Source organism: Acyrthosiphon pisum, chromosome A2 (assembly GCF_005508785.2).
Source record: "Acyrthosiphon pisum isolate AL4f chromosome A2, pea_aphid_22Mar2018_4r6ur, whole genome shotgun sequence".
Classification (NCBI taxonomy): domain Eukaryota; kingdom Metazoa; phylum Arthropoda; class Insecta; order Hemiptera; family Aphididae; genus Acyrthosiphon; species Acyrthosiphon pisum.
The window spans coordinates 35,571,533-35,593,572 of NC_042495.1; the positions used below are offsets into that span (position 1 = coordinate 35,571,533).

The following is a 22,040-nucleotide window of genomic DNA, read 5'->3' on the forward strand; positions in this document are numbered from 1 at the left end:
AAATATATTAGTATAATATACTAAATATAAGGTGTAACCTTATTTTTTTTTTTAAATTCTGATCGGAGCGATGTGTGGATGATGTTGTTTTTTTAAATTTTTTTCTTTGTTTCTGTCATCGCCGTATTTGGGGCAATACAACTGCTTCGATTTTCTTCAACAGTATCTCGATCGATGGGAAAGTGAATCTAGTTGGTTCATTCAGAAAGTCAAAATTTAAAATTACAATAGTTTTAAAAGCACCGCTAAAAATAAAATAAAAATCAAGGAAAACGGAAAATTTTAAGCAAAATTCGTTTTCGACGAAATCAATTCTGGTTTTTGGTGTAACTCAAAAACAAATAACCAGATACATGACATTCACATTTTCACTGAATGTTTATATTAGCATTTTCTATACACGATAAAATTTTCAAAATATTTTGATTTGTTTTGAACATTTTTAGTTTCCAATTTTATAAGTATTTTTTCCTATGGTTTTCCTAAGGTCAATAACATTTTAAAGTTTGAAAATGTATTATATATTGTTACAATGGCAGTTGAAAATTTTTAAAAATGCAGTCACAATTTTTTCTTATAAGCATTTAGAGTTCAAATGTTGACAAAATACATAAAAATCATGAAAATTTGCAAATTATTTTGAGTTAGAAATTCATAAAAATTTTTATTTTTGAATCTAAAATTAGAAAATTTAATACAAGATTCCTCTTATAGGTTATAACTTATAATAAATCATATAGGTAAATACAAAAATAACATATTTTTTATTCATGGACGATGGATATGACAGCTGAAAAAATAGATATTTAATATTGCCTCAATTTAAACATAGTATAGTTGGTAATCAATGAAAATCAGTTAAACCAAATTCCTTCAGTTTTGTCACTCGGCAGTCTTTTTGGTCTAAAAACCACTTTTTTAAATTGAAAAAAAGTTTAATATAATTTAATATCTAAATCAATGCCTGCGCGGACCTATAAAATATTATAGTTAATTGACGTCGAATATAATTCACCTACTTTTATAATTTAGTCATTTCTAGGAAATATTGATCGAAAACGATTATAGATTAACACACAAGTCATTTTAATGTCATGTTAAATTGCTTATATTAATTTCCTTAAAACACGACCTACTGGATATCATGGTTTAAGGAGTAATATTTTGGCAATTCACATGACATAAACATTTGGGCTATGTCTATGACGTATACCTACTCTGTCCCACGAGAGAACATGCCGGTTCTGCGCATTCCCCTACGTCACTCTACTATCGAGAGTGGTTCCCCTATGCCAGGGTGTGGCGTGGAGGAACCAGTTTTGGTCGCTGCGCGGCATGATCTCTCGTGGGACAGAATATGACAGTAAATGAACATTAGTGTGTGTTTCCGAGAATCACAGTAATACAGTGTAGGGCAACCGTCTTCGGATGCAACTCTCGCAATATATAAGTCAATAAATAGCGAAAAATTAATATATTCTTGTTTGAATAACTATAAAAACTACTAAAAACGGTAGTAAATTAAACATACTTCATGAAGATCGATAGAAATTTTGAAAAAATGGTTGAATTTATAAACTTCTAGACTATGCTCTTTAGGAATCACTTTTTTGATTTAAAATCAAATGTGCCCAAAATAAATACAAATGTATAGCAATTATTATTTTAAAAATAAAATCTTCATTTTAAGGTCATTTTTTTTACTTATACCTACATTTAACAATTTATAGTTAGAAGTTACAACTTACTGCCCAACAGTCAGTACCTAGTTAAGACGGCCAGATTTAAAATATTTAAATACAAAATTAATTAATATTTTGATATTTACCTGCTAAAATAAAACCTTTTGAGTATTTATATAATGATATTAATATACTTAATAGTTAATTGCTGGTAGAAGTTGATGTATCTTTGGCATCTATAAAGCAGTTGACTAACTTTCTTTACATATTTTTATAAGTTTGAAAATGGGACATGTTTTAAAAAACAAAACAGTTGAGCCTGTAACAAAGCTTTTGTCAAATTTATAAAACATGCATGTTTTTTTGTAAAGCACGGGACGTTTGGCCGACCTAGTAACTAATCGGTCCCTTTAATATTAATACTTAAAATATTCTACAGCATAAATCCATTTTCTACTATTTTTTTTTATTTTTATTGAAATTAAGTTATTAATAAACAAATATTTACAATTAATAGCACATTTATTAAATTAATTAGGTATAGGTACAAAATAGAGCATCTATTTCAATTTTTATACTACTTTTAAGAGATGCATTATGTATATTTTTAAGTCTTTCTGTAACATACTGTCCGTATGCTTGATCTTGGTCTGTTGAATGTAGTTGTTTGTTTAGTCTTGTAATATTGGACTGTGTATCAGTAGACTGAATATTATTTTGCTTTTTGATATTTTTAAGTTTATTATACTTCTAAAAAATAATAATAATTAAAAATTATATACATTTTTTAATTAAATCAAAAACTATAGACTAATATATTATTATTTAAGTGCCACACCTAATTTTAAATTTTAAAATTAAATTTCACATATTATTATTATATTTTTGAATTAAAATGTAGTAATAGTAATAAATGCATAAAAGGTAAAAGAAAAATGTTCTCTAATATAAATTAATTGGTAATTTTTAATATTAAAACAAACATGTGAATCCAAAAATCAAAAATAATACGTGTATATTTTTAGTTTTTGAGTGCATAACTGCATGTCTGTATTAAGAGGACGCCTACCCATGCACAGTGGCGCACAGAACACTTTTTTCCGGTGGCGTTTTTCATTATTATTATTATTATTATTATTATTATTAATGAGATTTCAACATATTAAATCATTATATCTCAACAATTAAGGTTATATAGTTACATAATATGTAATTCTTATATTATAAGAAAAATATAGCAATCATACATTTGAAATGCTTAAACATATTAACGTATGTATAAGTAGTGGTCATTATATAATTAAAACTGGCATTAAGGGGGCTCCAGTAGATGAAAAAGTGACTTTTAGACCAAAAAGCCAGACAAAACTTAATTTTGAAAACTGATTATGATTGATTAACAAGTTTATTAAGTTTGACCAGAGGCAATATATCCTTGACTTATAGGTAAGAACATTTGTGCTTAAGCGTCATCTTTTAATTGATATTTTAATTATCAAGCAAACTTTGAGCATTTTTAATGTGTTATTTCACATACCCATAACTTGCTTGAAAATTAAAATATTGAATAAAATCGTCAACGTTTAATCATAGATAATGTTCTTAGCTAAAAGTTTGGTTATAAATTGACTCTAATATTAAAGCTAACATTACACTATTGAAACTAGTGAACAAATATTTGCCATGTCGTATACGTTTGTAAGACTGAGACAACAAACGCATGGGAAGAATACATAATTATTTGTTAGGCATTTAAGTTCAAGCACTAGTAATGATAGTAATATGTCGTAATAAGTATCAAAATATTTACTTATTTTGTTAATTTGGACCCTATGAAATGAACCATTTTTATTTTTATAAAATTAAATAGATAGTCGGGTTGTAAGGCTATTTAACCCTGACACTGCTAGACTCTACATCACAATATCTTACCATCATATTAGCTACCACAACCGTTCAATTATTATTATGATATGATAGATACCAGGTACCCTAATATCGATCATTTTAACTAAGATAAACAAGTTTTAGAATCTATATACAATTTTAAATGTTTAAACATCATTACTATATTCTTCTGCCTCAGATCATCAGAACTTGTTGATACATCTACATAATGCAAGGCTTCTTGACCATGCTCCATAAAAAGAATTTCTGCAGTAGAATTTAAATCTGCTATCTTTACACTATCATCATCAGCAATGTATACCTGAAATTGTTCACCAATTAAAATAACAGTTTAAAAATAAATAAATTCAAGTACTGACATTTTGTTGTATATTATGATCCGTATTAGTAGATGAAATTGCTGAATGTGATTTGCTTTCATTACAATTTTTGAACAACTTATTGTTTTCTGAAATAATTGTACTATTCATATCTAATTGTCTTTTTTTAATATTTGTATGACCTATTAAAATATTAATTCAATAAAACCTAACAAATTAGATCAAATGATTATATAATTTACTATATAGGAACAATATTATAGTGGCTAAATACATTTTTTTTTTTTATTAGTTTGGAAGCATACATATGGTTATGGTTGGTTTTTAGCAACAGTTTGTATGTGGTTGAAGATTTATCGCTAAAAACCTGACCCTAATCCGGGAGCTAGCAATGCCGGATGATAATTGACCACAGCATCTATAAGTGACTGTATTCAACCACCACCCCACACAAGGGCACTAATACTTTATATAAATACTTATTCAATTTTTAATATTTGATATTTACCTTTATTTACTGAAATTTCTTCTGGATTACTTTTATCAGTTTTGGTTGAAGACAAACATTTATTACTTAAAGCTTCATTGTTTATAATTGAGTTTGCATTTATAGTTGATGTAGTTGGTACATTTTCATATCCATAACTATGTTTCATAACTAATGAAGGATTCGTTGGCGTAAAATATTTTAAAAGAATATGTTCACTGGAAATCTCATGTAAGTTATACTCATAATCACTCATGCAGAAAGAAATTTTGCAAACATTACATTGAAAATCTTTTTCACAGGATTGTTGATCCAGATCACTATAATAGTCTATAAAGTCAGATCCAGGATGATTGCTTATGTAATCATAATTATGTTTTAAAAATGTAGATAATAAAGGCAAGTCAGTAATATTTGTTTTATGCTTCCTTTTCAAATGATCGTTAATTTGAATTTTGGAAGCATAAATGTATAAATTGCAAATGGTACAAAAATATGAGTAGAAATCACCAGTTGTGTGAGAATTTGTGAGATGTATAGGTGAAATCACATGAAGCTTAAAGCTAAAGAAAGAATTTGTTTTAAAACTACATACTCCACAATCATAAGCTGTAATCGAAATTGTATGCATTTCTGATGTCAAATTTCCTTTATTCAAGCATAAATTTACATGTTTGACTATTCTTTGAGTACTCCATTGAATAATAACATTACAAAAATTACATTTCGCCATTGATTTTGAAGTTTTCTGAAATCTGTCCAATATAATTAATGGCAATTCTAATGGTTTTAGTTTTGTTTGAAGATCGTGTGTAGTTTTTGTAACATGGTCTTGTTTTTGTATTTTCAAACTGTTTGCTTCAATAGCTTCTTTTATTGAATAGATACATTTAAATATTAAATGTTCTACACTAGCTTCATGAAAATCTAATTCTTCAGTGTTACATAGAAATGTAGTATTACAATATTTACAATCGTACAATTTTTGATTATTTAAATGTTTCCCAGAAGTATGAATTGGTGTTTCTGAAACGGTTTTACATAAACTACAAAAATAAACATGCTTTGAATAAATATCCAAACAACTCATTAGTTCAGACATAAATATTGATACACTAGACAAATTACTTTTACCACTATGTTCAACCTTTTGATGTTGGCTTATACACATTTCTGACCCATAAAATAATGTTTTACAAGCTTTACAGAAGTATGAACACACTTTGTCTAAGGTGTGGCACATAGACATGTGTCCATTTGACATGATATGTGTTTTCCATTTATTAAAATTCTTAGAATTATAATTGCATACAAAACATTTAAATTGCTGAATACTTCTTATTTTACTTGATCCTTTAGTATCCCATTGACTGACAGTTATCAGTAATGATGATATATCGTAGTGTTGGTGCGTTCGCTTTATGGCATCGCACAAGTAACAATGTTTGGAATCTTTAGAACTTTTGACACTGTTGGTAAGAATAATTTTTTTAATTTTAGATCTCTTCATTTTAGTCGCCTTAAATCAAATCTATAAATAAAAAAATAATTCATACTATTTCAATTATTTGAATATTATATTGATCACTGATATTAATAATTATAAAATTGTATAATATATAAATTTCATAACAATTAGATAATGGAAATAAGGAATTCCTCTAATTATTATGTGAGAGAATATATTATTACCTATACTTAGGTATACAATTGGATAATAACAGATACCTATCACATATTACCACTGGGCTATAAGTACTACCTTTATTTATAAATTATAATCAATGATATTACCTACCTATTTTAACTATAACTTTTTAATCTTTAAATATAAATCATATAAATGTTTTAATAATTTTAGGTATCTTGCTATGTACAATTTCAGATACAATTCAGTCAAATTATGACGGTTAAATATTAAGGTTGCAGCAGTTTTCCATTGAATTTACCGAGGTACCTACCTAAATGACTAAATCTATTCCTAAATCTAAAAAATAGGTACCAATACAAAAATCAGAGCTAGATTTAAATTTTATAGTACCCAGGTATAACATATAGGTAATAGCAGAGGTAATAGCGACCTATAAATTACCAAATAAGGTCCACATAATATAATGAGTAAACATAGGTAAAAATTATTAGTAATCTATAAATGTCTAGGTTTTATTCAATATACGCACTACGAAGAGAAAAATTCACATACCTATTATGTTATGGAAATGTTTATTTTCAATGAATTATAAAATAATGCTAGGTAGGTATAGCATAGATTATAGATAAGTGTAGTTCAGCTGTTGTGCACTAACTTGGACAATGGACTGCACCACTGTACACTTATTATTTTCAATATTAATACTTACCTATATTCAAATTTTAACTACAAAATTATATAGGTGTTAGAAATAAATAATAACGTTGGAACAGGTAAGTATGGGCTCAATATAAACTAAGATAAATGTGTTGATAGATCGAAATATTATATGTGTTGTCATCCTAACAGAACATTGCTGTGCTAACGGCAAACATATAATAATAAAAAAATAATAACAGGCACCTACATACTATAAACTGAGTAGTCTGACAGTCACTATTAGATACCTACCTACGTTACTACGAAGTGGAACATAACTAGGTATTGAAAACTTAAACCAATGGTTGAACTCCCAGGCAACAATAATACAACCTATTATATCTATTGGAAAAATCCTTTTTCGGCTTAATAGTAAATGTAACAAAATATCATTACCAACAACCTACAAGTCCTACATTATATACTCCCGAAGTCGGCCACGTGGCTGGAGTTCATGCCGTTCATGACAAAAATTATAAATATCAACTAATACTAAATAGTAAATAGGTATACCTGCTATAATGATGGACGTCGGAGTAAAGATGTCGAAAGCGAATCACTTACTATGTTGTGTTATCCTGTAACTGGTAAGAACTCATGTAACGTCATGATTAATGATTACCATTTACCGTAGATATCAAAATCATATTAGGTATAACTGAATTTTGAATAAAGTATTCACGTAATTCGAACTATTCGGTGCTTGAATCTTGAATCATGATCGAACGATTATTGAGTGAATACTGAATAGTGAATACTGACTAAATAATTTTAAGCATGGATTATTGATTCCGTCGACTGACGACAAAAATTCAAAAATAACCACTTAATAGTAAAATCCTACATTTCATTTATCATTAATAGATAACGTATTACGTAATATACCCGGTACCCGCGTGGTTTCATTTCAGTACCGATTCCAAACCATAGAGTAGGTATGTTCCAAACGCACAAGTTAGCAAATTTCAGTTCAAAATAAACTATTTATTATTTAACTCTGTACTCTTATTTTCAGTACTCGAAATGGACAGGAACGCACTGAAATGGTGTTGCGGTTCGTAATATTTGTCTTCGGGCCCGGCTCTAGGGGTAGGCGACATAGGCCCACGCCTAGGGTGCAGGCACTTAAACAGCACTTATTTATTAAGAGGGTGGCATTTCTAAATATTGATAATATTATATTGTTAGGGGTGGAAAAATTTGATTTTGCCTAGTTCACTATTTTCGCTTGAGCCGGTCCTGTTTGCCTTTGCGTCGGTTCCGGTTGGTTAAAACTTATAATCTTCAATAATAAATAGTAATATTAAGATTATGATGATACGTATGATAAAAAAATAAAACAATTTATTGTTTATAATTTATAATTTATTTTTAAATTTAGAACACAAACAACGTTGAAAGATGGCGTACAGTTACCACCTCCCGATTATTTGATGTGCAAATTGATCGATATGGTGAACATTGAGAACCCCCCTTGCTCCAATTGCGACAAACGCGAACCGTCCTCAATGTATTTTTGCTCCACTTGTGGTAAGCATGCATGAGTGTTTTATAATAAACCTCCCACGTCCTATTCACCCAATACCCTTGTAGGGTGGATAGAAGGTTTACACTGTATTTGTACCTGTTAAAAAAAATAAATTATCACCGGCTTTGTAGGTCAAGCCTTGTGCAAGCCCTGCCGAGAAAACACTCACCGTGCAAAAATGTTTTCGTCACACGACATTGTGCAAATGTCCAAGCGCTTGGCGGACAAAACAGAAATAGTAAGCCACACATGCACAAAAACACATAATACTTATACCAGTGTACCACTATAAGCTCGGATTAAGTCCTTTAGAGTAGTGATCTTTAATTATTGGTGGCCAATGGGTCAGGTACCTATACATATACTTTTACAATAATTAAAAAATATAATTGTATAATATGATTAAAAACTGAAGAGATTGTTATCGCACTGTTTGTTTTCGCTCTGACCCACGCACAACATAACAAATTTACGTATAGTAGAACCAACCCTGTGGCTGGTATTATTACTTTAAATATGTATCTAGATTCTACTATTCTAGGGTGAATAAATTAACCTACCTATTATAATAATTTAAGTTCAGAACATTACCTGTGTCCCTACTTTGGCTATTTTATGTTGTTTTATCTTGTATGTATGTTATGAGTGTGTAAATTGTTACAATTTAAAAATGCTTACCTATAAATTGCATACAAATTAAAATATCGTAAAGAACCAATGTAAGGACACAGATAATGTTCTTAGCTTACAGTTTGATAATCGGTGAATTCACTTTAATATAAAAATAGCAACATAAGGTTGGTTCTGCTAAACATACCATTTTTTACCAGTATTTTTTTTATGCATATGCGTGTGGGTCAGAGAAAAAATAAATGGTGCGCTTATATTAATCTCTTAAAATGTATTTTATTCAATTTTACAAAGCAAATAAAATTAACTTATAATAATCATACTGAATATTAAAAAAAAATTATCCGTTTTAATTTTTAACTTTTAACACATAATATTGATGTACCTACCTACCTACATTTTTTTTGGACTATAACTAGGATAAAAAAAAAAATAACAACTAAAATAGGTCTTAAGTCCAATAAAATTGAACAGCACTGCTCTGTAGTTCCATGGACCGCCATGAAGCTATAATAGTTGCGGTCTCAGACCTAGAAGCGTAACTATTTTATAGGGTCAACATTATAACCCTGACTTCAATATTATACACCTACGACCTGTCTAAGGTTGATAATTTTTTTACCTTCGCCAACCTACAACACACTAATAGAAGGATAAAATGTATATTGTATAATGTAAATATAACAAATATTAAATAGTGCCAAAATACTTGTGTATAGGTAGTTGTAACAGCTGTGAGTGTGTGACTATGACACATCATATATTTACATGCCTAAATTATTTACACATTATTAATTTATTTCCGCTGGAAAATATTAGAAAAATAATGAAATTATGTAAGTCTTTAGGTAATACCTACAAATTACAATATCATATTAGCTAGGTTAGGTAAGGGATATTAGCAATAAGATAATATTTTAAAAACGGTTTTTTATTTTTTTATTTTACGTATTAAAACACGACAAATAATTATAATAAAATTGCAATAACGATAGTCAATAAATATTGAAATTTGGAAATAACAGAACATTAGGTATTTATTAGGTGCAGTATTGTCGTGTACTCAGTTGCGGGCCCAGCAGGCATATTTTGTTAAGGGGTTGACTGAGGTCCACTCCTCGACAATATTACTTTTTTTTTATTTAGTCATCGTCATAGACAATAGACATCTTATATAGATGTATGGACTAATAAAAAGATAGCATACAACTTGGCGGTATCATATTAAGTACTTATATGGCTGCAGGTATTTAATACACCTAGGTACATGCATTTTGTATTAGTACTACACAGTGGCGTATTTATGTTTTTGTCTGGGGGGGGGGGGGCAATAGCCCCGCATTTAAAGTTAGATGCCTTAAGTTAGGACTCCGGAAATGTTTGCATAATATATTATACAGCCTATGGGGGGATGATCTCTTATTCCCTTTTGTCCCCCCCGTAAATACGCCACTGGTACTACAAATGTTTATGATATGAAAACATTTTTAACCGACATTTTAACGTAGGGATCTGGTTTTATACACTTTGATTATACCCCTCTTTCAATCCGGGCTTATATGGGTAATATTATAATAATTAATAAATAAATATAAAATAATATTATATTGTTTTATAGATATGGAGATATTTTAAAATTTCTATAGACGTTTGTAGAACACGTGTAAATATAATAATAAGTAGGAAGGAACATAGTATACAAAGTGATATTGTTTATAAACTGTATATATTAAAAACGTTTCCGTAGTGTCCAAAGCACGACGAAAAGATCAGCTATTTTTCGAGTACTCAGAAGCACGTGATATGTACCAGTTGCGTACGTGAAAAGCCTCCCGAGAGTCGCAAGGCATGTGTAGACATAGACGTAGCTTATAATCAAAACTTGAAAAAATTAGATAGAGCCCTTTTAGTAAGTGGTTTCTGATTGTGTTGTCGTCAAACATATGTGTTGATTGGAAAATGTGTTTCAGTCGGTCTACGACATGCAGAGTACAATCCGCGAGGGCGTAGTGGCATGTCACACACTCCTAGAAGAACTGCGACAAAATACAGACACGGAGAAAATGACTATACACAATTTCGTGCAAACGCTCCACGATGCCATCAACAAAATACAAACCGATATGCACTTGGAAGTCCAACGGTAATATTCTAATAAATTGTTCTTATTGTTTTTGTATTATTATTATTGATCTGGATTCTGGACACAATTTGTAGCGTATTAAAATCAATAACTAATAATACTATGTAGGTAGGTATAATAATATTATACTAATATGATATATTTACTAGTTTACACATATTAGTTTAATATTATTGCATATTAGGTGAAAAACTCGTAAAAGCATTGAGTACTATAATATTTACATATACATATACTTAATGGTAATAAATATATGATATGCATCGTTTATTTAAAATATCGAGCTAACCAACATTTTTGGTAGGTATAGTAAATAGTTACATTTATAATAAAATATGTTGTACCTATACCTATTATTATAGATAATCTTTTATTTTAAAAGTTTGATTGTACACTTAATACTTCGTTATACCTAATAAACTTATATGGGTGGATGAGTGTTTGGATATTTATGGGTGACAAAGTGATTTACTTCAGTCATGACTCATGTAGTTGAAACAAATCTTCAATACCATCTCAAATCTCTGGAACTCCCACTGGCATGTCAAAATTAACGAAAATAAATCTATCAGTACAACTTTCTCTCTCCATCGTGGCCAGCCACTACGAGTATACTCAAATAAGAACATATACTTATAAAGACTAAAGCCGACATAGCCAAATACCTAAGGCTAACCTTCGATAAATGCCTGACTGGGAAAAAACACAGAATCTTAACAAAATAAAAATATATAGACATTAGACGGCTTATCCTAGGTAAATCCTAGGTATAAAAAAATCCGCCTTAAAAATAAAATACATATTTTCGACTATTACTACTTAAACCCAGAATGATGTATGATATATTGATATAAGTACATAATTTCATAATGTATAAGGTGTGAACATTTATAATTGTAATTTAGAAGTTTAATTTATTATTACCTATCTATTTCAATTTGAATACGGGCGATGCGCCGATGCATTATTAAGAAGGTGTGAAGCACCAATAAATACAAAATATACTTATTGAATTTTTTAGGTGGTTTTTTTTGTAGGTACTTATCATAGAAGAAAATAAATATTATATATAATAAATAATATATATAATAAACAATACATCTGTTCATGGTGTGGTAATGTAGTTTATTTTAGTTAATATTATAATTTATAACTTATTATTTGCCCATTATTTAAAAAAATTATTTTGACTAATGGACTCTTCTATAACGTTTGTCTTTACTAATTACTAATTAGTTATTACTTATTGACAACAAGAGTCTAGAATACAAGAACCAACCAAATAATTTAATGTTATAATAATACAATATTATTTTAGTTCTAGGCATAATATAGGTAATAAATTATTATTCCTTATAGGTACTATGGTTTTAGGTATAGGTACCTAGCTACTTACAATCCATATGATGTTATAATGTAGGTAGTTATCAATTGTGATTCACACTTGAAACATAAATCTTAGTGTGTTATTTTTAACAGCAGTTAGAACTAGCACTTATAATTAGTCATATACTTACTCATATCATAATTAATTGCCGCACGCGGTAAAGTTTTGTAGATTTACGCTATATGCCTGACGTATGTAGTTTCTGTACCTACAAATTATATATTTCTTATAAAATTACAATATTTTATTTTATTTTTTATTTTTATTTGCAGACAATATGAAATAAAAGAAAGAGCTTTTCGTAATCAGCTTTTGACTTTAAGTGCAGTGCTTCCAATTTTGCAACATCACATTCTTCTTTGTAGAAATTTTGTATCAACTTCAAATAAGTATCATTTTCTTGAGATTGTGTCTTTAATGCTCGATCGATTAAACACTATTGTGAAAATTCCACAGCCGACAAAGTAATTGAAATTCGATATGAATCCTCATAAATCCATCATATAACTAATAATATAACAATGACTAATGAGTTATATTTTTTTACAGGCCTTTATTGACCAGCACAATAAAAACGAATTACCGTTCTGAGTTTGCTCAGTGTTTAGAACCATGGTTTGGTAAATCAGATATAATGGACTCCGGCATATATGAATCATCGAAAAATATAAACAGTCTTGCAGCTAAGTCCAAAGAAAACTTAAACTTATCACATTCTACATTGCCTAGTAAAAGACAACATTCTGCTCTTAAAGCTAAAGCTTTAGAAGGTGAAGGTACTTTTTCTAATCATTGCCGAAGTTTTGATTCTCAGATCAAGGTAAATTCATTAATTATATATATACTTTTCACTTACTGATATTATAATATGCTTTGTTTAATAATATTACAATATAATGTGTTCCTATATCGTGCGGGAAGTGAGCGGCAATTTCGCCCAAGACTGAAAATGCTTTCCCGCACGAGCTACACATACTATTAGCCTATTTTTATAGTGAATAACTCAAGTCACAGGTACTTGTTCGTAATAAGATTAATTACAAATATAATATATTATATATAAGAGTTGGTATGTCATATTTGCCGATAGGTACTGCATTCGTACAGTTTTTTGGTAGGAACATACTACAAGAGTACAATTGTTTGTGTTATTAAATTAATATTATAAATAATGTTTGTTTAGGAACTGGGAACTCAATTGAGTTGTGTGAAAGATCGTTTAAATGAATTACAGAGAGAAGTAAGAGCTCTCCAAGGTACTAAATCTCCTGCTGTGCCTCCTTTGATATTGAGGCATCAAAATATTATCAGAGATTGTCTTCGTTTAAATGATACTCTTGATAAAAATAGAATAGAACTAGAAAGATTGAGATCTGTATTCCAAACTATTTGGCAAGAACAACTATATAGAATTCACGTTGAACAAGATATATTCCAGTCACAAGTATATTATTTTAATGATTTAAAATGTTTAATTCCTAGATTAATATTGTTTAAATAAATTATTTACATGATTCTTTAGATGACTGATATTACAAATTTGCAAAGTGAAGTTAAACAGTTAGCAACATTGGCACAACAATTAGACCCTTATGTCAAGCGATTGACATCCAAGCCAAATAATAATGAAATGGCAGATTTAAAGAGTTTATTGGATCGATTAAGTTCTCTTCAGCAAACCCAAAGGTTAAGAATTTTACCAATACAACATAATATATAAATAATATAGTTCAATATCTAATGACATGCATGGGAAAACTATGTTTATATCAATACATTTTGTCTATTTTCCAATACTAAAACATATTTTACCATCTTATTTTGCAGATTTCCAATGGGATGCCACAAAATGGAATCTCACTGCATGAGCAGTTCGTCACCTTTATCTGATACAATATACGCCAAAGATAATAGACCGGAAACTCCAGTTAGAGAAAAAGATCAACAAATGTTATATTTTCATAAGACGCAATCTACTAAGAGTGTATTATCTCATATAGTAGATAAAGTCTGCGTACGGGACAAGACGTTTCAAGAATTTAGAGAGAGAAGCAAGTCTGAAGGCCGTATAAAAGATTGCCCGATTAGATCTAAACCAAAAAATGGTATGATTAGTATTATAGACTTTTAACTATAAATATAACACTATATAATCTATAATAAAAATGAATGTTTGTCTGTCTGTGTGTGTGTGTGTGTGTGTGTGTGTGTGTGTGTGTGGTGTGTTTTATGCATTCCTAAACCGTTCATCCGATTGCGATAACATTTGGTAAAGAGATAGATTAGACCTCCGGGAAGAAGATATGTTAATTTAAAAAGGATAAATTAGAGGTCCGACCCGGGGAGGGGCTCAAATAATAGGGTTTTTGAGGTCTACAATGGAAATGTTTGTTTGTAAATGGTTGCTATTGGTTTTAATAATAATAATATATTTTAGAACAGAATGTCTCAAGATCAAACCACGGTTTTGGTTGGACCAATGTCTTTCATTGTTTTTTGTTATTTTTATTTTTTACTTTCTCGTTTTTCTTTTTAATTAATGGTTTGATTTTTTTATTCATCGGATTTTAGTACGGTTAGGTTAGGATTTTGTATTAATTGATTGTATTGATCCACCATAGACTGAATGAAGTAAAAACGACAAACTTAGTATAACTTTGATACTTTAGAGTTAAATTATACACTTACGTACAAACCAGACAGGGTCCGCGATCTACCACAGTTAGCTTGCCTACCTACCTGATAATAATATACCTACTGTTGAAAGCGAACCTCACTGACAACGCCGGTCGGGATGGCTATACATTAAAGTATAATATCATTTACACTTAAAAAGACATTGCTTTCACAACATGTTACACCCAAATGAGTTGAATGATCACAATTTTTTTTTTTGGCAACGCCTGGTAATTTACCTATATCTAATATATAAAAATCTCGTGTCACGGTGTTTGTGGTCACACTCCTCCGAAACGGCTTGACTAATTCTAATGATTTGTTTTTGTTTATTCGATTGGTATGAGATTAGGTCGTAAAGTATTTTTCACCCTCCTAGGTCTAACCCAGGGGGGTGAAACGAGGGGTACTCAAACGGAGTTTTGAGATTTACGGTGGAAAATTTTTATTTATAAATGGTTGCTATTGGTTAAAGGAGAAATAATTAGTAGAAATTAGTATTTATTATTTGGTTGCCATTGGTTAATCGGGAAGATCAGGTGCAAGCATGCATCAAATCAAATTTTCGTACATTGCCTACATGATATGCTGTTGCACTTTGTCCGCGGAGATCCAACGTAGTTGGATTGCCTACCGGGGAGGTTTAGTTGCACCCAGTTGGAGTTGAACAGTCAAAGTTTTTTTAAAAGTCTTAATTTTTTACAGGCAACTGATTGCGCGGGATCAGCTAGTATAATATATTATAATATATAGATTAAGCAATATACATACAACATACTCTTCCTTAATATTTATCTAATAGTTATTTAATAGTTGCAGGTGAAGAATGCGTAAAAAATACAAGAGCGTGTTCTTTATACCAAATGATAGATATTCGTGATATGCAACATCTTGCGGCTCAATCGACTTCAAATATACACGAACGGGTATTATATTTTAATTTTGAATTAATAAGTAGAATATTTGTTAGCAACAAATAATATTTATTTAATCATATTTTTAGGATTTAAATGCTGAAATGATGTGTGATAAATTAAGAGAATATTTAAAAGATCATTTGAAAAAAAAACTGAATGTTGAGATTATAGATGACGATAAAGGTAATTTAAAAATTGTACTGCTATGATGAATTGTTTTGTTTTTTTGGTATGAATCAGTTGATTTTTGTATCTAAATACCTAATACATATTATATTATATACATATTAATATTATATTATAAATTATAATGTACAACGTAGGTACAAGATATAATTTTACCATGTGTATCTTTGAAAATAAATAAAACATTTTTTAGTTAATTTATTATCAAAATGTATTAATATTAATAAATAATATTTAATAAGCCTTTCCATTGTTCAAAAATCAAATTTAAAAAAAAAGAATGTGGGATAGTTGTGGTAGACCATAAATATGGATTAAAAAAAAAAATTAAACTTTTTTACATTTTATTAATAATTGTAAATTATATAATACTGACAGAACCTGTTAAACAATAATTGATACTAACATTAATCAAATACCTAGTAAATATAAAGTAACTACTAACTGCTAACTGTTAAAATAAATTACTGTCAAATTGTTTATATTTTTTAGGATACCAAAAGCAGGAGCATAAGAAAACTTTTGAATATATTGAAGGAATGATTGGAGAAGTTGAAACTATCAGTTGTGAAGGACCAAAAGTTTGTCGTAAACAAGGAGGAAGAATTCACAAGAAACCAATGCCACCACCTGTACAAGATCCTATACCTATACCTGTGGCTGCACCAAGAAAATATAAGAGATATCCACATTCGGACACTGAAGATGGTGCTAATATGTACCAAGAATCTATATCTTTCCGGTTAGAAAATATTAATAATATTATATACCTAGCAAGTTATTTATAAAAAACTAAAATGATTAAAACATTATTGATATAGAGACATAGGACATTGTGATATATTATTTAATACATACAAAATATAGGTATCATATTCATTTACAACATATGAATAGGTAGGACAAAATTAATATTTTCATACTTCATACTTTGGTGCCTATTAGGTTAAATAATTATTTACTCGAGCTGAATTTAAATAAAACTAAACATATTATTTTTAATGTTCAAAATATCACTACCTACCTATCTACCCCCCCCCCCCCTGGATATGCCAAACAATTTAGTAAATAGTAAAACAAATTTATGAATAAGAACTATACACCCATAACACAAATTTAAACTTAAAGAATATGCAATTTGTCTGTATCATATTAGTTCTTACTTGTAATTTATCTCGAAAATAAATATATACAATTACAAATACTGAAATACTTACTCATTCAGTTGTTGCCTGTGTGCAGCTGTAAAAAGTTACAATAAAATTTAAAATACTTTTGTAGCTTTATCACTAATACGGTATCATTAATACCAATCAGTAATATATTGAAAGTTTGGCTTTGCTTAGTTTGAATAAACCTGTAAAACTTAGCCTTAGTGACGACTCAATGATTTAAAATATTAGAATCAGTATATTAACAGTGATGGTAAATAGTTCTTTCTAAAAATGAATTAGTTCAAGTTCAAGTTCAAGACATTAAATATGAACTAGTTCAAGTTCTAGTTCATCTAGAATTTGAACTAGTTTATAGTTTTTAATATGATCTAAAATTATAAAAGTTACTAAAGAAAATAAAATAAAAAAATACTTAAGTTAGAAATAAAAAAAAAAATACTGGAAATACGTGCGACTGCCGACTATGCGTCGAAACCGGCGATTTTTATTAGTAATTGAAAATAATAATTATAGAGTAGTGGTTAAAATAATGTTGAGTAATAAACGAAAACAAAATCATAATTAAAATTAATTTTGATTGCGGAATACAGATAGTTTTATATTTTTCCAACCACCCTGTATTCTGTGGAACACGCTGTATACAGTATACAATTATTTGTATGAACATGTTAGTCTTGGGAATGTTATTTATAACACTTTATTGTATTATGTCAAGTTACAATAGAATTATAATGATATACTATAAATGGCGTTGTGATTTCGGGGCAAAAATAAATATCCAAATTAAAAATAAACAAAATTAAAAACAAATTATATCTTTTGATTCTTGAGAAGGAACCTGATCGGCTACAAAAAATTTCAAAACGTTATCCTATCATCTGTTCTATGAAAATTAAATTGTCAATGAACGAAACCAAAACGTTCAAAATCATAATTAATAAGAACTTGTTCACGTTCAAGTTCATTTCTTGAAAATCGAACTCGTTCATATCAAGTTCACACAATTTGAACGCGTTCTTATGAACTCGATCTTTCCCATCACTATAATGTATTATTATATGTATACATTATAATGTATATTAATAATATTTTATAGAATTTTAAGTAATTAAGTATGCTCAATAGTAAAGTAGGTATATGCTTTAAATAATTTTTGTATAAGTAGAATGTATCAAATATCATTAATCAAATAATAAAAGATATTAAAAATATTTTACTGCTATAAAAAATCATGAAATTTTCTGAAATTTTCTAGGCACATTACTTCTCCCGAGGGTGATAAATGTACTCGAACAACAAATTCAGTCCGTTGTCGATCTAAAAAAACAGGACCTGTTCGGAAGCAAAGATCGTGGGAAACATTTCCAACTCGAAAGAAATCAATTACTCCAGAGCCAAGTAAATTTTGTCGTGATCCAGAATCTTTTCGTAGTCAATTCGATCTCAATACTTTCCAAGACGGATTACGAAAAGCTGACAGTTTTGAAGGACATGAAGAAGCTGTAAGCTCACTTGTAAGAGAATTTCATAAAGTACGATCCTTAGATAAAAAATCAAAAAAAGTAGAGCAATAAAAATAATATAATTATATATATTATATAAAAAATAATTATAATTTGTGTAATTTATGTTCATATATTTATTATATAACTTAAGCCACATATTATAAGTTTTTTGAACCGTTATAACCTACATTATTATGAAATATCTGTTTTTTTTTTTTAGAAAATATATCTGTTTCAATATTGATAACTCAATAATATGTTTTTAATTTTTTTTTTAATTTTTGTAGGCTATTAAAAATTTGATTTTACATTCTTATTAAGCTGTTCTGAATGTTTAGATGTAATTTTTATTTTTGGAACTTACATCTTATAAAGCAATAATAAATTTAATTTAGAAATTTTAACATTTCTTTCATTAAACGTTTCAATTATTAATAAAAAAATAGCCTATTTGCATATATATTTATTTTGTTTGAATCTAACGTAGTGATTTTATATTTAGTGTCCCATTATGATTTTGATATAATGTTAATTATTTTATCAATATTAATACTGAATGACAGAACATTTTTCTCTATTATGCTCAAAAATATTCACGTGCCTAAATTTTACATATTACATGACTGATTTATCATGCTTGATGGCTGTTGCACACTCACAAATATATCATTAATTGTTAAATTGACTAAATATTGATTGGAAATGGAGTGTTAACCATGCGAGAGAACATACATACAGTAAAACCTCCTTATAACTGACTCCCTTTAAGACGAAAATCTCCTTACAATAAAAAATAAAAACAGTCCCTGTATCCCATATATTTTAGTCTCCATATAACTCGGAAAACCCTATAACACGGAAACTCCTTTACAACCGAAAAATAAATTGGTATACCGAGCGATTCCGTAGCATCTTCTAACTTTGAATTCCGTTGTGTTTGTCTATCTAGTATATTATACTACTATTTAGTCAGTAAACTGCAAGTTTTATTGGCATGCTTTTTTAGTTTATGGACTTAATTAATAATATTAGGGATCCTTATTCCTAATATCTTAAAGTATCATACAGTTTCCACTTTATGTCTTTACTCCATATGTACCTAATAAAGATAATATTTCCACACCAAACTAAAATGTCTTCATATTGTATGTTTGACACCCTTCTACTATTAACAGTTAATTTTGGTGTGATGTATTTTTAATTTTTAGTAGGTACCTAGTTTAAAGTTAATCATCAAACAAGTTCTTTCTTTTTCTTTTCTTTTTTTTTTAAATAGAGGCAAAAAACCATAAAATAGCTCTTTGTGAAAATCTAGTATGTGTTGATGAATGTTGATTCATAATAAATTTAATGTATATCTTGTTAACATATGTTACCTAGTACAATCAATGGTACTAGGATTTTTACTCTATGCAATTAAATTTATTTAAATTAAATTTTAATCCTTATAGATACTAGATACTCAATATTTATATTTATGTTATTACTTAAATTACGATATTAAAATTAACAATATGTTTACTTAAGTCATTTAGAGGACACTTCACTCTAATTCAATGTATTATATCTTATAATGTCATATATCTGACACACAAAATTTACTTTCTGAATTTCCTATTTAGTTTTGTTGTTTTTAATTTTAGAGTAAATACTAAATAGACCTATATCATCAAATGTAGACATTAAAATTATCTGTGCTCTCTCATTGTTTTTTTTTCAACATTTTAATTTTAAAGCAACTTACAAGAAGGATATTATATAAACAAAAACACTTATAAAGTTATAACTTTAAAATAGCTTTAAAATTAACAGGATAATGTTATTGTTTTTAAGTTTGATAATAGTAAATTTACTCTATTTTTAAAAACATAAAAATGTAAATGCGGAATGTGAAATGTATATAAGGTACTTACCATACAATATATGACAAACCAATGCTTATGTAGTGTCCTCTTAAAATGATCATAATATTATGTTCCATTATAAGGGTTATAACATTATAAGGTTATACCTAATTTAGTAATGAACTATATATTTTATGTAATATATACATGTCAAACAACAACATAATATTGGTTTTTGTTTTTATATTATAAATTATAATGTAATGTAATATACTAATATGTATTATTATTCATATTTCATTATTAATTTTTATATTGTTTTATTTAAAATTTATGTTTTATATTGATTTATTATAATCGTCATACGTCTAGCTGTCTATTGGATAATTTGAAATCGAGTATCTTATTCACTTTAACTTCCCAGCATTAAAAAAAAAAAAATTGTTTATAACATACGTATTTTAACGAGTTATGAACGACGGTATAAAAACAATTTGCGGAAATCATATTTTGGAAGTTATATCCTTGCAAAGTTTGCGATTTTATATTTAGGCACATGCATACAACAGTACTTATGTGTGTATATGTTTTATCACATAATATAATGAAAATACATAAAAAAAAGCAACTAAATGTAAATTTTAGGTAATTTATAGCTGATATTCGTATATTGTATATATTATCATCACCAAAATCAACAATCGATCACTATATATTGCAATAGTACGTTGTCGCCAAAAATCGTTAGCCACTTAGCCAATGGTTAGGGACTAGATCACATAAAAGGATAAAGAGCGTAGAAGAGCGTTCTGCTGCTACTGTGCCAATCGATACAATTGCACCTGCGGTAGACCCTGTAAGTAGGTACCCATCTATTAGGTTCTGAAATCTGAGCGGAGTGAGGGATCTAGTGGTTTTACAATGGTGTTTATTAAATTCTGAGCGGAGCGAGGAAACTAGTGGTTTTATAATGGTGTTTATTTATTTAATTTTTTTATATCCTGTATATAAAATTTCTACCAGAAGGAGTGATTTGATTTCAACATGATGTACTACATTATATTTTAATAAATTGGATCAAGGTCATTTTTCGATTTTCTCAATAGTTATTTAATGCCACGGGAAAAACCACCAAAAAATTACGAAAAACCGCTAAAAATTTTAATTTCTAACGCTTTGTTTATTACCATAGAAACGAATAAAAAATATTAATATTATAAATTATAATATTAATTCAACTTACATGATATAATAATTAATATAACAATATATAAAATATCCAGCAGTGGCGAATCCAGGGGG

At 28.5% G+C, this 22,040-nt stretch overlaps 2 protein-coding genes across 4 annotated transcripts in view; one reads left to right on the top strand and one right to left on the bottom strand.

Annotated features, from left to right (window-relative positions):
- The window catches only part of LOC100161382 (RING finger protein 207-like), a 21,092-nt gene extending 2,090 nt beyond the window's left edge, over positions 1–19,002 (top strand). The window contains exons 2-14 of one of the 2 annotated variants that reach the window (XM_016804362.2): positions 8,129–8,277; positions 8,407–8,513; positions 10,653–10,814; positions 10,876–11,048; positions 12,708–12,899; positions 12,985–13,255; positions 13,619–13,879; positions 13,958–14,121; positions 14,263–14,540; positions 15,925–16,037; positions 16,115–16,211; positions 16,707–16,956; positions 18,645–19,002. In XM_016804362.2, the coding sequence (XP_016659851.1) occupies positions 8,129–8,277; positions 8,407–8,513; positions 10,653–10,814; positions 10,876–11,048; positions 12,708–12,899; positions 12,985–13,255; positions 13,619–13,879; positions 13,958–14,121; positions 14,263–14,540; positions 15,925–16,037; positions 16,115–16,211; positions 16,707–16,956; positions 18,645–18,963 (2,536 nt within the window). In that variant the 3' untranslated portion in view covers positions 18,964–19,002. The remainder of the gene's footprint in view (positions 1–8,128; positions 8,278–8,406; positions 8,514–10,652; positions 10,815–10,875; positions 11,049–12,707; positions 12,900–12,984; positions 13,256–13,618; positions 13,880–13,957; positions 14,122–14,262; positions 14,541–15,924; positions 16,038–16,114; positions 16,212–16,706; positions 16,957–18,644) is intronic. The other variant, XM_029490652.1, reaches the window with a different exon arrangement.
- On the bottom strand, positions 2,196–7,801 carry LOC115034283. 2 transcript variants are annotated; one of them, XM_029490654.1, is made up of 5 exons: positions 7,261–7,801; positions 4,419–5,928; positions 3,950–4,038; positions 3,751–3,891; positions 2,196–2,432 (listed from the first exon to the last, which is right to left on the bottom strand). In XM_029490654.1, exons 2-5 carry the CDS (start codon positions 5,905–5,907, stop codon positions 2,217–2,219), a joined length of 1,935 nt encoding a protein of 644 aa, XP_029346514.1. In that variant the 5' UTR covers positions 5,908–5,928; positions 7,261–7,801; the 3' UTR covers positions 2,196–2,216. The 2 variants fall into 2 exon arrangements, with proteins under 2 accessions (XP_029346514.1, XP_029346513.1); XM_029490653.1 differs by having other exon boundaries at positions 3,950–4,092.
- Positions 19,003–22,040: the final 3,038 nt, after the last annotated feature.

Coding starts and splice junctions, on each gene's coding strand:
- LOC115034283 (XM_029490653.1), bottom strand. CDS start 5,907: ATGAAGAGATCTAAAATTAAAAAAATTATTCTTACCAACAGTGTCAAA. Junction 4,093..4,418: donor AGAAATTTCAGTAAATAAAG/GTAAATATCAAA, acceptor ATATTTTAATAG/GTCATACAAATATTAAAAAA. Junction 3,892..3,949: donor ATCATAATATACAACAAAAT/GTCAGTACTTGA, acceptor GAACAATTTCAG/GTATACATTGCTGATGATGA.